A 13,591-nucleotide genomic window follows, 5' to 3' on the forward strand; every position below is an offset into this window, starting at 1 on the left:
TTGTGTGAGTGGGTTTTATTCACATTGGTTCACATTAAATATGTACACAAGTGCTTGTGTTAACTCACAAATGTAACAAAAGACTGTAAAATGGTGTTAAGTAGCCTATACTGGAAAAGTCAATGAGTCAATGTGGTCTTCGTCCTTTTCCTCCTCCTAAAGGGTCAATCGTCTTTGGCTTCGGGACTGCGTCTTGTGCATTTTTTTTTTATTATTTCTTCTTCATGACGAGGGTGAGTCCATAACAAGCTAAATGGCAGACTGAATGATTTTGTGAGTGGGTTTTATTTAATGTGAACAATTTAATTGGTTCACATTAAATATGTACACAAGTGCTTGTGTTAGGTCACAAATGTAACCAAAGACACTGACTGTAAAATGGTGTTAAGTAACCTATACCGGAAAAGTCAATGAGCGTGGTCTTCGTCCTTTTCCTCCTCCTAGAGGGTCAATCGACTTTGGCTTCGGGGCTGCGTCTTGTGCAAATTAATTATTTATTCTCCATGACAAGGGTGAGTCCATAACAAGCTAAATGGCTGACTGAATGATTGTGTGAGTGGGTTTTATTTAATGTGAACAATTGCATTGGTTCACATTAAATATGTACACAAGTGCTTGTGTTAATTCACAAATGTAGCCAAAGACAGTGACTTTAAAATGGTGTTAAGTAACCTATACCGGAAAAGTCTATGAGCGTGGTCTTCGTCCTTTTCCTCCTCCTAGAGGGTCAATCGACTTTGGCTTCGGGGCTGCGTCTTGTGCAATTAATTATTTATTCTCCATGACAAGGGTGAGTCCATAACAAGCTAAATGGCTGACTGAATGATTGTGTGAGTGGGTTTTATTTAATGTGAACAATTGCATTGGTTCACATTAAATATGTACACAAGTGCTTGTGTTAATTCACAAATGTAGCCAAAGACAGTGACTGTAAAATGGTGTAAAGAAGCCTATACCACAATTAGCGTGGTCTTCGTCCTTCTCCTCCTCCTAGAGGGTCAATCGTCTTTGGCTTCGGGGCTGCGTCTTGTGCATTTCATTATTTATTCTCCATGACAATGGTGAGTCCATAACAAGCTAAATGGCTGACTGAATGATTGTGTGAGGAGGTTTTATTTAATGAGAACAATTTAATCGGTCCACAGTCAAACCCGTTTGGCAGTTTCTCCCGTCCAATGTGACACAGCTAAAAATTAACCACAGAATTGTATAAAGTGCAGGGTTCAAAACGTGTGTGAAAAGTAGCGGCTTACAGTCCGGACATTACGGTACAATTATTTATTTTTCTAGTAACATTGGAGGATTCGATCACCCGAAATGGGGGTCACAAACAAATATCTTGTTTAAGGCCACAAAAAGCTAAGAGCCGGCACTGAGTCGGTGTGTTCCCTTCTCAAAGAGCATCAACACCGGGTTTGTCAATGTTTCAATTTCAGCCATTTCTGGCGAGTTTAACCAATCTTTGCACTGCAAATATCACACTGCTGAAAATATTAGCCAATTTAAGTTGGCTGAAATAAATGTATCGCTGAGTACAGTTGAACCTCGATTTACAAACTTAACTGGTTCTTGAACAGAGTTTGTAAATAGAAAAGTTTGTATATTGAGGCAAATTTCTCCATAAGAAACAATGTAAAAATTAATAATGGGTTCCAATCTCGACAAATGTCCATATTTTGGTAAAAGTTTGTACACTTTGAACACAATATAAAGCACTATGCAGTACTGTATATCAAACAAACATAACAAGGGGCTGATGAATGAACTATTAAATAACAAAAGTCAAAACAACAACAAAAATTAGCTGAACTGTCCTCATTTGCAGCCGCCCTGCCAACACGCGCACACACAGTCACTAGCCCTGTGGTGCACTCAGTTTGAAACCATAACACTCCTTAACTTTAACAGACAATGAACAAGAATAAAAATGTAAAAAAAACAATTTTACTTTGTCGGTTAATTTTCCTGGCGTGCAGTGGAAGAAACGTTCCTAGTCAGTGGTGCAAGTCGAGCTTTAGTAAAAGTGGGAACTTATAGCTAAATTAACTTCTAACTCAATTAAACTGTACAAAGAACACATGAAGGACTTAAAAACTGTCGTGAAAAGGTTAAATCCAAGAATAAAAGGAAACTGTGATAAAAGACAACTTAGGAAAGCTACTTTTTCTGAGACTATTATTTAGATACATTTATTTTAAGCGCTTCAAAACCAGCCACCCACTTCTGGCCTTCACAATAAGAGCGCTGCTCAAGGCATGCTGTCTAACTACACTGAACAAAATAATAATATTGATGTAAAATAAACTGACAAAACAATAAAATAACATGGTTGAGACCCTTGATAAGACTAGCGTTTCTACCTTTTTATATTCTGGAAAGTGACAGTTAAACAATTGGGACCAAATGTGCAATTATCATCACACTTCAACACATCAGTTATGTAAATGCCGCCGAGATTAGCATTGCAAATAAAAATGTGATTTTAATCGACTTACTCTGAATGAATAAATATATAAACATTGTTGCGCCGAAGCGCCAGTATGCTATACTGCCTTTAGAACAGGGGTTCCTAACCTTTTTGACTTCGGGGCCACAACTTAGCCACTACAGAGGGGCCCGGGGGCCCACTCAAATATCAACACTGAATTAGCCTTCATTTGAATCCTATTCAATAATAATACCTACTTACAGTTTACAACCTTGTCAAAGGATATGAAAGCATGTGTTCATCACAAAGATTGTTATCAAGGCTGGTTACAAAAATAAATACTGATCAAGAATACTGCAAAAGAAGGGACTTGTGAAAAAATTCAGAAAAATTATTTTACATAAGACTCACGCAGTGCAAAAATAAATACATTCTAACTAAATTAATGATAAATATAACAAAATGTTCAGTAAATAGCTCAATAAAACTCAAGTACAAATGAAAATATAAAAACCACTTTAGTCATATTTTTGGCGCTTAAAAAAACTTTTCTTTGACTCTAGTTTGTTTGATGTCGTCATTACTGCCATAAGTGGCGAAAAAATGTATGTAGTAATGTAACATTTACCAATTAAAAATTGCCGCCAAAGACCACGTTCAACAGTTGGTCACAAAAGCCGGGGTGACTCCTTTGTTGCATGCAACAAAGGAGTCATAAAACATACACTGAGAACGGCTGAAACTGAAGTAAAAATGTAAAATATCCGTTTGGGACATTTTTTAAAATCCAAAAATTAGTTTGTGTCATATTTATTAATATGAAGCATTTTGGAACACACTGTAGTGAACTATTTTTATTTCATGCAAGTTGAATATATCATCTCTGATACAGGTGTCAAACTCAAGGCCCGGGGGCCAGTTCTGGCCCACCACATCATTTTATGTGGCCCGCGAAAGCCTGCAAAAAATGGGTTTCAATAAAATATTTTATTAATTTTTTTTACTAAATGCATTCATTCTTTAGATTTTGACAGAAAAAAAAATGCATAGCGTAAACTTTAATATTATCTGATCATGCCAATTACATTATTATATACTGCATTGCAAAACTATTTTTGAGAGATAAAAACAAATAGTTAAGTATCTGCTTGTCACCTTTATTTATGATTTTAAAGCAAGTTATACATAAAAAAAATCTATTCGATTAATCATGATTAATCACAGGTTATTACCCGCATGCATAACGTAAATGAATTTAAAAATAATCGGCCCTCTGAAAGCAGCCATTACTGCTATGTGGCCCTCAATGAAAATAAGTTTGACACCCCTGGTCTATGAGCTTGAAAAACACATTTAATGTAAAAAGCACACTTCATATTCTGTCCTTTTTTTTTTTTTTTTTTTAGAAATACATTTCTACCAAAAAAAAAAAAAAAAAAAAGATAACTACAAAAATAAATAAAAATAAAATAAAATACATTTTAAAAAATTAGCACATTTCATGCTAAGGAGCCAATATTACGGTTTCTGAATAATTTATTTTTTAAGCTGGTTTACGAATGAAACAAAAACATTACCGCTAAAAAATAAAAAAAAATAAAAATAACATCCTGTGCCTGCCAGGCCCCACTCTTAAAGCACAAATCAATCAAGCAAAATTCCTGTTTTTTTTTTTAATATTTTATTTTATTTTTATTTATTTTTTTAATTATCATTATTATTAATTTTTTTTTTTTAAATACATTTTTTTAAAAATAAAAAATAAAAAATAAAAAAATAATTAAAAAAATAAATTAAAATAAAATAAAATAAATTAATTAAAATGTGCACATTTCATGCTAAGGAGACAATATTACGGTTTCTGAATAATTTATTTTTCAAGCTGGTTTACGAATGAAACAAAAACATTACCGCTAAAAAATTTAAAAAAATAAAAATAACATCCTGTGCCTGCCAGGCCCCACTCTTAAAGCACAAATCAATCAAGCAAAGTTCCTGTTTTTTTTCAAATTTATTTAAATTTATTTTTTTAATTATTATTATTATATTTTTTTTTTAAATAAATTTCTAAAAAAAAATAAAAAATAAAAAATAAAAAAATAATTAAAAAAATAAATTAAAATAAAATAAAATAAATACATTAAAATGTGCACATTTCATGCTAAGGAGCCAATATTACGGTTTCTGAATAATTTATTTTTCAAGCTGGTTTACGAATGAAACAAAAACATTACCGCTAAAAAATAAAAAAAATAAAAATAACATCCTGTGCCTGCCAGGCCCCACTCTTAAAGCACAAATCAATCAAGCAAAATTCCTGTTTTTTTTAAAAATTTATTTAATTTTATTTTTATTTATTTTTTTAATTATCATTATTATTATTTTTTTTTTTTAAATACATTTCTAAAAAAAATTAAAAAATAAATTAAAATAAAATAAAATAAATTAATTAAAATGTGCACATTTCATGCTAAGGAGCCAATATTACGGTTTCTGAATAATTTATTTTTCAAGCTGGTTTACGAATGAAACAAAAACATTACCGCTAAAAAATAAAAAAATAAAAAAATAACATCCTGTGCCTGCCAGGCCCCACTCTTAAAGCACAAATCAATCAAGCAAAATTCCTGTTTTTTTTTAAATGTATTTTATTTTATTTTTATTTATTTTTTTAATTATTATTATTATATATATATTTTTAAATAAATTTCTAAAAAAAATAAAAAAATAATTAAAAAAATAAATTAAAATAAAATAAAATAAATAAATTAAAATGTGCACATTTCATGCTAAGGAGCCAATATTACGGTTTCTGAATAATTTATTTTTCAAGCTGGTTTACGAATGAAACAAAAACATTACCGCTAAAAAATAAAAAAAATAAAAAATAACATCTTGTGCCTGCCAGGCCCCACTCTTAAGCACAAATCAATCAAGCAAAATTCCTGTTTTTTTTAAAAATGTATTTTATTTTATTTTAATTTTTTTTTTTTTATTATCATTATTATTATTTTTTTTTTTCTAAATACATTTCTAAAAAAATAAAAAAAATAAAAAATAAAAAAATAATTTAAAAAATAAATTAAAATGTGCACATTTCATGCTAAGGAGCCAATATCACGGTTTCTGAATAATTTATTTTTCAAGCTGGTTTACGAATGAAACAAAAACATTACCGCTAAAAATTAAAAAAAATAAAAATAACATCCTGTGCCTGCCAGGCCCCACTCTTAAAGCACAAATCAATCAAGCAAAACTCCTGTTTTTTTTTTAAATTTATTTTATTTTATTTATTTATTTTTTTTAAATTATCATTATTATTGTTTTTGTTTTTTTAAATAAATTTCTAAAAAAAAATAAAAAATAAAAAATAAAAAATAAAAAAATAATTAAAAAAATAAATTAAAATAAAATGAAATAAAATAAAATAAATTAAAATGTGCACATTTCATGCTAAGGAGCCAATATTACGGTTTCTGAATAATTTATTTTTCAAGCTGGTTTACGAATGAAACAAAAACATTACCGCTAAAAATTAAAAAATAACATCCTGTGCCTGCCAGGCCCCACTCTTAAAGCACAAATCAATCAAGCAAAATTCCTGTTTCCATAGCAACGACCCACCTGCACGGAAACCAGACCCTTGCTGTCCCTCTCCTTAATTTACCCAACTAGAGCTCCGCTTTATAGGAAGTGCAGTGACGTGGAGGCTTGGACACAACAGCACTTTGAAAACCCGACTGAAGAGTCGTTTTTCTCTAAAATGAGATAAAATGCATACAAATGTGAATAACTTGACTTAAATGAAGACATCTCTTGAAGGATTTGATTCAAAAGGTGCTATTGTCAAGTCTCACGTGCACGTACTGACCCGCCTCAGGCACCCGCTTACTTGAGAGCAGCCTGAGAGGGGTTAGAAAAGCTCAATAAATGCACAAAAAAAAAAAAAAAAAAAAGTACATCGGGGAAATAACACCCCCCATGTGTCCGCCCTCTCCCCCCCCTTTTCTCTCTGCAGCAATTCCCCCCCACGGACATCACGGGACAACTCAACCTGTCCGACCCGTCCGTCAGCACTGTGGTGTAGGGAGCGCCACCTGACCCCCCCTCCCCTCACCTGCATGAGGAGAGAGGAAACAAGGAGATGTACAGTATCTCCTTTAGAGGAGACCAAGTCGCACCTTCTTGATGTCAGGATGTCCTGGCCGTAGTTGTTTATAGGGAGTCTGAGCATGCAGAGCCTTTTTTCCCCCCATATGTACATTATATTACTACCTATTTAACCCTGTAAGACCCAAATATAGAAAACCTAAAAATTTTTAAAAAAAGACCTTTCAGATGTTGTTGTAGGCATTTGATGCAGAAATTGAAGAGTTAAAAAATATATATAATTATATATTATACATAATATATAATTATATATTATATATAATATATAATAATGTTTACGTATGTTTTTAGAGAAATGTTGTAATATTGCAACATTGGGCTTCGGTGGGAACAGAATTTCTGTATTCGTACTCGCGTTGTCTGAACAACTAAGGGTTCATTTGCAGGGTTGATTGCTTACTTAGCCCCGAAACGGTATATACCATGTATAGAGAAAATACTTCAGGCAGTGATGTAGTGTAGGAATACAACCTGTTCCAGCCCACTGCAACCAGCCAGCTATTTTAACTACCACATTCACCCAGTGTTGTATAATTGCAACAATTATATAACAAGCTCTAAATGAAATTTGATGCATCTGTTCCACAGTAACTACATATGTACATGCTCTAGACATTGTAATAACAACCAAAAAAAATATAAAAGACAATTTTACTTACTTGAATCTGATGATTCCAGTCCAATGAAACTTAGCCCCATAACGGTGTATACCATGTATAGAGAAAATACTTCAGGCAGTGATGTAGTGGAGGGAATACAACCTGTTCCAGCCCACTGCAACAAGCCAGCTATTTTAACTACCACATTCACCCAGTGTTGTATAATTGCAACAATTATATAACAAGCTCTAAATGAAATTTGATGCATCTGTTCCACAGTAACTACATATGTACATGCTCTATACATTGTAATAACAACCAAAAAAAATATAAAAGACAATTTTACTTACTTGAATCTGATGAATCCAGTCCAATGAAACTTAGCCCCATAACGGTATATACCATGTATAGAGAAAATACTTCAGGCAGTGATGTAGTGGAAGGAATACAACCTGTTCCAGCCCACTGCAACCAGCCAGCTATTTTAACTACCACATTCACCCAGTGTTGTATAATTGCAACAATTATATAACAAGCTCTAAATGAAATTTGATGCATCTGTTCCACAGTAACTACATATGTACATGCTCTAGACATTGTAATAACAACCAAAAAAAATATAAAAGACAATTTTACTTACTTGAATCTGATGATTCCAGTCCAATGAAACTTAGCCCCATAACGGTATATACCATGTATAGAGAAAATACTTCAGGCAGTGATGTAGTGGAGGGAATACAACCTGTTCCAGCCCACTGCAACAAGCCAGCTATTTTAACTACCACATTCACCCAGTGTTGTATAATTGCAACAATTATATAACAAGCTCTAAATGAAATTTGATGCATCTGTTCCACAGTAACTACATATATACATGCTCTAGACATTGTAATAACAACCAAAAAAAATATAAAAGACAATTTTACTTACTTGAATCTGATGAATCCAGTCCAATGAAACTTAGGCCCATAACGGTATATACCATGTATAGAGAAAATACTTCAGGCAGTGATGTAGGGGAGGGAATACAACCTGTTCCAGCCCACTGCAACAAGCCAGCTATTTTAACTACCACATTCACCCAGTGTTGTATAATTGCAACAATTATATAACAAGCTCTAAATGAAATTTGATGCATCTGTTCCACAATAACTACATATGTACATGCTCTAGACATTGTAATAACCAAAAAAAATATAAAAGACAATTTTACTTACTTGAATCTGATGAATCCAGTCCAATGAAACTTAGCCCCATAACGGTATATACCATGTATAGAGAAAATACTTCAGGCAGTGATGTAGTGGAGGGAATACAACCTGTTCCAGCCCACTGCAACAAGCCAGCTATTTTAACTACCACATTCACCCAGTGTTGTATAATTGCAACAATTATATAACAAGCTCTAAATGAAATTTGATGCATCTGTTCCACAGTAACTACATATGTACACGCTCTAGACATTGTAATAACAACCAAAATAAATATAAAAGACAATTTTACTTACTTGAATCTGATGAATCCAGTCCAATGAAACAAATAGATGTTGTTCGGAGGAAACCTTGAGAGGTTGTGTGAGTTCATGGCCAGAAGGCGTGACTTATAAACAAATGCACGATCCAATAGCCTTGTGAGACTGAACAATAGGACCCAATGACTATGTAAATGTGGTAAAAAAAAAAATTAAATAAATATAACAGATTGTTTTTTAGGATGGTTAAAGGTAACGTTGTAATTTTACAACAAGGGGTGTTACAGGGTTAAATTAACCTTCTTTTCCCTTATTCTGTCCACTTAACCTTTTGTTGTTCATTCCTGACCTGCCTCGTAGAGTCCAGGCCTAGTTAGGGTACATACATGAATACATACTTGACATATCACTTTAAAATAGAGTCTAGAAACTTCTCTGTTATTGTTTTTTCTCCTGTAAGTACTGTAAGCTTCCACTTATTTCTTACATGGAGAAGCACTATTAATAGCACTACAATTGAGGCTATAATTAATCACAATGAAAGCATGTGTGTGTGTATATGATCTCTGCATATTTGAAGTGCTTTTACTTTGAAGGATTTCTGTTCAAGCTACATATTTCCCTCTTCTGAAATACCAAAATGCATGTTTTTTTTTTGTTTTCCCCTGACGTAACACAACATTTTCCAGCATTTATTTAGCTGTGTGACAAATCTGCAGACTAATGTTTTGATGCCCTCAGCCATGTTGAGTTTGGGGCCGCCCTCCGTCTTCCTCCCTCCCGCCAACAGTCTTTCTCCTTTCCAGTCTCAAACGGGTTGCATCAAAAGGCCAGGTTTTTTCACGCAACCGGCACTCGATCCTTGGTGAAAAACCTCCCCCAGGAGCTTTTTCGCCAAGGAGCCCGACGAGATTCAAAGCATGGCTAAGCTTGCGAGCTTTGGTTGCATGCAGAAACAGGCCTTTTCCCAGTTTCTGGAGGAGAGAAACCACTGCTGCTAAAGACTGCCCCCCCATCCTTCCTGGTGTCCAGCACCACACTGCACTTTACGCTGAGAGGGGGCTCCCAAATGTGTAAAAATACAAAATAAATGTTAATTTTTTTTTTGCATTGTTAGCTCTGCAGAGTCATTTTAATGACTTTTTGCACATTATTTCCCCAATTGGCTCGTTCTTTGTTTTCCTTGCATGCTGACATTTTATGACCAATGCTTTTTGCTTTTTTCTTCATGGATGTGTGTCGTCACGGTGGATTCCATTAGTTTTCTGCACTTCAACTGAATAAAATGTAAGGTTAAGGATGAGGAGATTGTATAGTGCGCACGTATAATGACTGCTGCTGAGAATGTATTTTACTACTTCTAGTTATTTACTCACATGCACACACACACAAGTTATGTTCCGCAGTCATGCACGCACACAAACCCTCTTAATAAACTGTACAAAAAAAACACTTGTTTTTCTTATCTTAATGCACTGAACCATTCTGTTCATAGAACTGTAAATAAAATATACTTAAATACTCACAAGTCCTCTAATTGTGTCTGTTAATTCTGTCACACTGCAGAAAATCTGTACATACTTTATTTTTTATTGTTTATGTGTATTATGGATAAAAAGCCCATATCAATAAACCAGGGGTCGGCAACCCAAAATGTTGAAAGAGACATATTGGACTAAAAATACAAAAAAATTAAACATCTGTCTAGAACCGCAAAAAATTACAAGCCTTAAATAAGTGTTATAATGAAGGCAACACATGATGTAAGTGTCTATATTAGCCTACTATCAAAATGACTTTAAAAGCCTTATATAAGTGTTATAATGAAGGCAACACATGATGTAAGTGTCTATAATAGCCTACTATCAAAATGACTTTAAAAGCCTTATATAAGTGTTATAATGAAGGCAACACATGATGTAAGTGTCTATATTAGCCTACTATCAAAATGACATTAAAAGCCTTATATAAGTGTTATAATGAAGGCAACACATGATGTAAGTGTCTATATTAGCCTACTATCAAAATGACTTTAAAAGGCTTATATAAGTCTTACAAAGAAGGCAACACATGATGTAAGTGTCTATATTAGCTATATCAGCCTACTATCAAAATGACTTTAAAAGTCTTATATAAGTGTTATAATGAAGGCAACACATGATGTAAGTGTCTATATTAGCTATATTAGCCTACTATCAAAATGACTTTAAAAGTCTTATATAAGTGTTATAATGAAGGCAACACATGATGTAAGTGTCTATATTAGCTATATTAGCCTACTATCAAAATTACTTTAAAAGCTTTATATAAGTGTTATAATGAAGACAACACATGATGTAAGTGTCTATACTAGCTATATTAGCCTACTATCAAAATGACATTAAAAGTCTTATATAAGTGTTTTAATGAAGGCAAAACATTATGTAAGTGTCTATGTTAGCTATATTAGCCTACTATTGAAATAACTTTAAAAGCCTTATATAAGTGTTATAATGAAAGCAACACATGATGTAAATGTCTATATCAGCTATATTAGCCTACTATCAAAATGACTTTAAAAGCCTTATATAAGTGTTATAATGAAGGCAACACATGATGTGTCTATATTAGCTATATTAGCCTACTATCAAAATGACTTTAAAAGCCTTATATAAGTGTTATAATGAAGGCAACACATGATGTAAGTGTCTATATTAGCTATATTAGCCTACTATCAAAATGACTTTAAGTCTTATATAAGTGTTATAATGAAGACAACACATGATGTAAGTGTCTATACTAGCTATATTAGCCTACTATCAAAATGACATTAAAAGTCTTATATAAGTGTTTTAATGAAGGCAACACATGATGTAAGTGTCTATGTTAGCTATATTAGCCTACTATCGAAATAACTTTAAAAGCCTTATATAAGTGTTATAATGAAGGCAACACATGATGTAAGTGTCTATATTAGCCTACTATCAAAATTACTTTAAAAGCCTTATATAAGTGTTATAATGAAGGCAACACATGATGTGTCTATATTAGCTATATTAGCCTACTATCAAAATGACTTTAAAAGCCTTATATAAGTGTTATAATGAAGGCAACACATGATGTAAGTGTCTATATTAGCTATATCAGCCTACTATCAAAATTACTTTAAAAGCCTTATATAAGTGTTATAATGAAGGCAACACATGATGTAAGTGTCTATATTAGCTATATCAGCCTACTATCAAAATTACTTTAAAAGCCTTCTATAAGTGTTATAATGAAGGCAACACATGATGTAAGTGTCTATATTAGCTATATTCGCCTACTATCAAAATGGCTTTAAAAGTCTTATATAAGTGTTGTTGATTCTGAAGGCTCCAGGCAGATTTGGTACAGCATGGCAACATAAACTAGCTGAATTCTGATTGGATAAAAACTCTAACCTAAAAACAACAGCGCTGGAAGGAGCATAATATGACATGAAGAGAATAAGAATACTTTTAGATATTTAGGGAAAGTCAATAAAAAATGACTTTTATCTTTAATTATGATCATGATCTCTGGTCATGTTAGGCCAGCAGAGAAGGCCTTGCTGGCCCTGACGGCACACCACTGGATAGTACTGGTGCGCACATGTTTGATGGTGCTCACATGTGGTCCAATTGGAATCCTCAGCGGTGTATAAGCTGTGAAACATGAAACAGTTCGGGTAACATTGCTAACAAGTAATGTTGTTACGTGTTATTTTTAGACACAGAAGTGTCACGGCGCGGACTCGAACCCGGTTTTCCTCGGCCGGGACCTCTGCTGGCAGCGCGCTCGGACACGCCCCTGCTCGTGCTGAGTGCAGCACGCCCACGCAGCGACGCTCAGGTCATGGGTGGACTCGTGGGCTGCTTTGGGTCTGGCGCCACTCGCGTCCGCCTTCCCGACGGCCAAGAAGGCGGCCGTTCCTTGGCCGTCCGCCTCGCCGGCCGCAGCGGCTGTCTACTCGCCGCCGCCACCAGACTCGTCCCCGATGGTTTCTGGGACACTTGGACCGGCGACCCACCACCAGTTCTCCCCTCCGCCCTCCCTTGTTTCTGGAGGTTGTTGTTCGTTTTTCTGCCTTAGGACATCTGGAATCTGTCTATAAGTGGGGGGTACTGTCACGGCGCGGACTGGAACCCGCTTTTCACGCAGCGACAAGCCTGCAGACTATTCTGCAATCTGCACACCTGGGACTGATGAGGGCAAGCTGCTTAAGGGACCAGTGGACCCAAGGATCCGGGCGAGAACTTAGTTTCTCTATGGTGAACCGTAAGTCGACAAACTTTACGTTCTCTCCGTGTTTCCTACCCCATGCTTGATTTGTCCCCTGTCTTCTCCCATGTGCCCACAGTGTTTTCCTTCCGTTGCCCTGGATCTCGACTGCCTCCCTTGATCCTCGACCCCCGCTCTGGACACAGACTCTGACGCCTCTCTCTCTGCCCCACGGACCTCACTTGGATCACGGACCCCTTTTGCCTAGCCCCTTTGGATTTGTCTGCTTCCTCATCCAACACCAGGGTAATACACAACAATTAATTACACACATAGTTTAACACCACACACTCTTGGATTTTGGTCACACACTCCATTCCTTAGTTTGACATCCCACTGGGTTGTGAGTTTTTCCTTGCCCTTATGTGGGCTCTGAACTGAGGATGTCGTTGTGGCTTGTGCAGCCCTTTGAGAAACTTGTGATTTAGGGCTATATAAATAAACATTGATTGATTGACATTGATTGATTAGTTTAAGTATATTTAGTATTGTGTATTATTATATATATTGTACTAAAACATAGAGCTACATCGCCCCCTTGTGTCTGTGCCGTCAACTCCCTTTCAGCAACCATAACAAGAAGTGCACAAAACACACACTGGTCCTCTGGTGGAAACATGTGCAAGCTTAAAGGGAAACTTC

At 34.7% G+C, this 13,591-nt stretch overlaps 1 protein-coding gene and 1 long non-coding RNA gene across 2 annotated transcripts in view; one reads left to right on the plus strand and one right to left on the minus strand.

Annotated features, from left to right (window-relative positions):
• Window positions 1-6,744, plus strand: part of grin1a (glutamate receptor, ionotropic, N-methyl D-aspartate 1a) — a 114,105-nt gene extending 107,361 nt beyond the window's left edge. The window contains 1 exon segment of the mRNA XM_062031695.1: window positions 6,447-6,744. Coding sequence (XP_061887679.1) covers window positions 6,447-6,515 — 69 coding nt within the window. The 3' untranslated portion in view covers window positions 6,516-6,744.
• LOC133638771 (uncharacterized) overlaps window positions 1-13,591 on the minus strand; it is a 42,006-nt gene that overhangs the window by 7,669 nt on the left and 20,746 nt on the right. The gene's annotated exons all lie outside the window — the stretch shown is intronic.

Source organism: Entelurus aequoreus, linkage group LG21, assembly GCF_033978785.1.
Source record: "Entelurus aequoreus isolate RoL-2023_Sb linkage group LG21, RoL_Eaeq_v1.1, whole genome shotgun sequence".
Classification (NCBI taxonomy): domain Eukaryota; kingdom Metazoa; phylum Chordata; class Actinopteri; order Syngnathiformes; family Syngnathidae; genus Entelurus; species Entelurus aequoreus.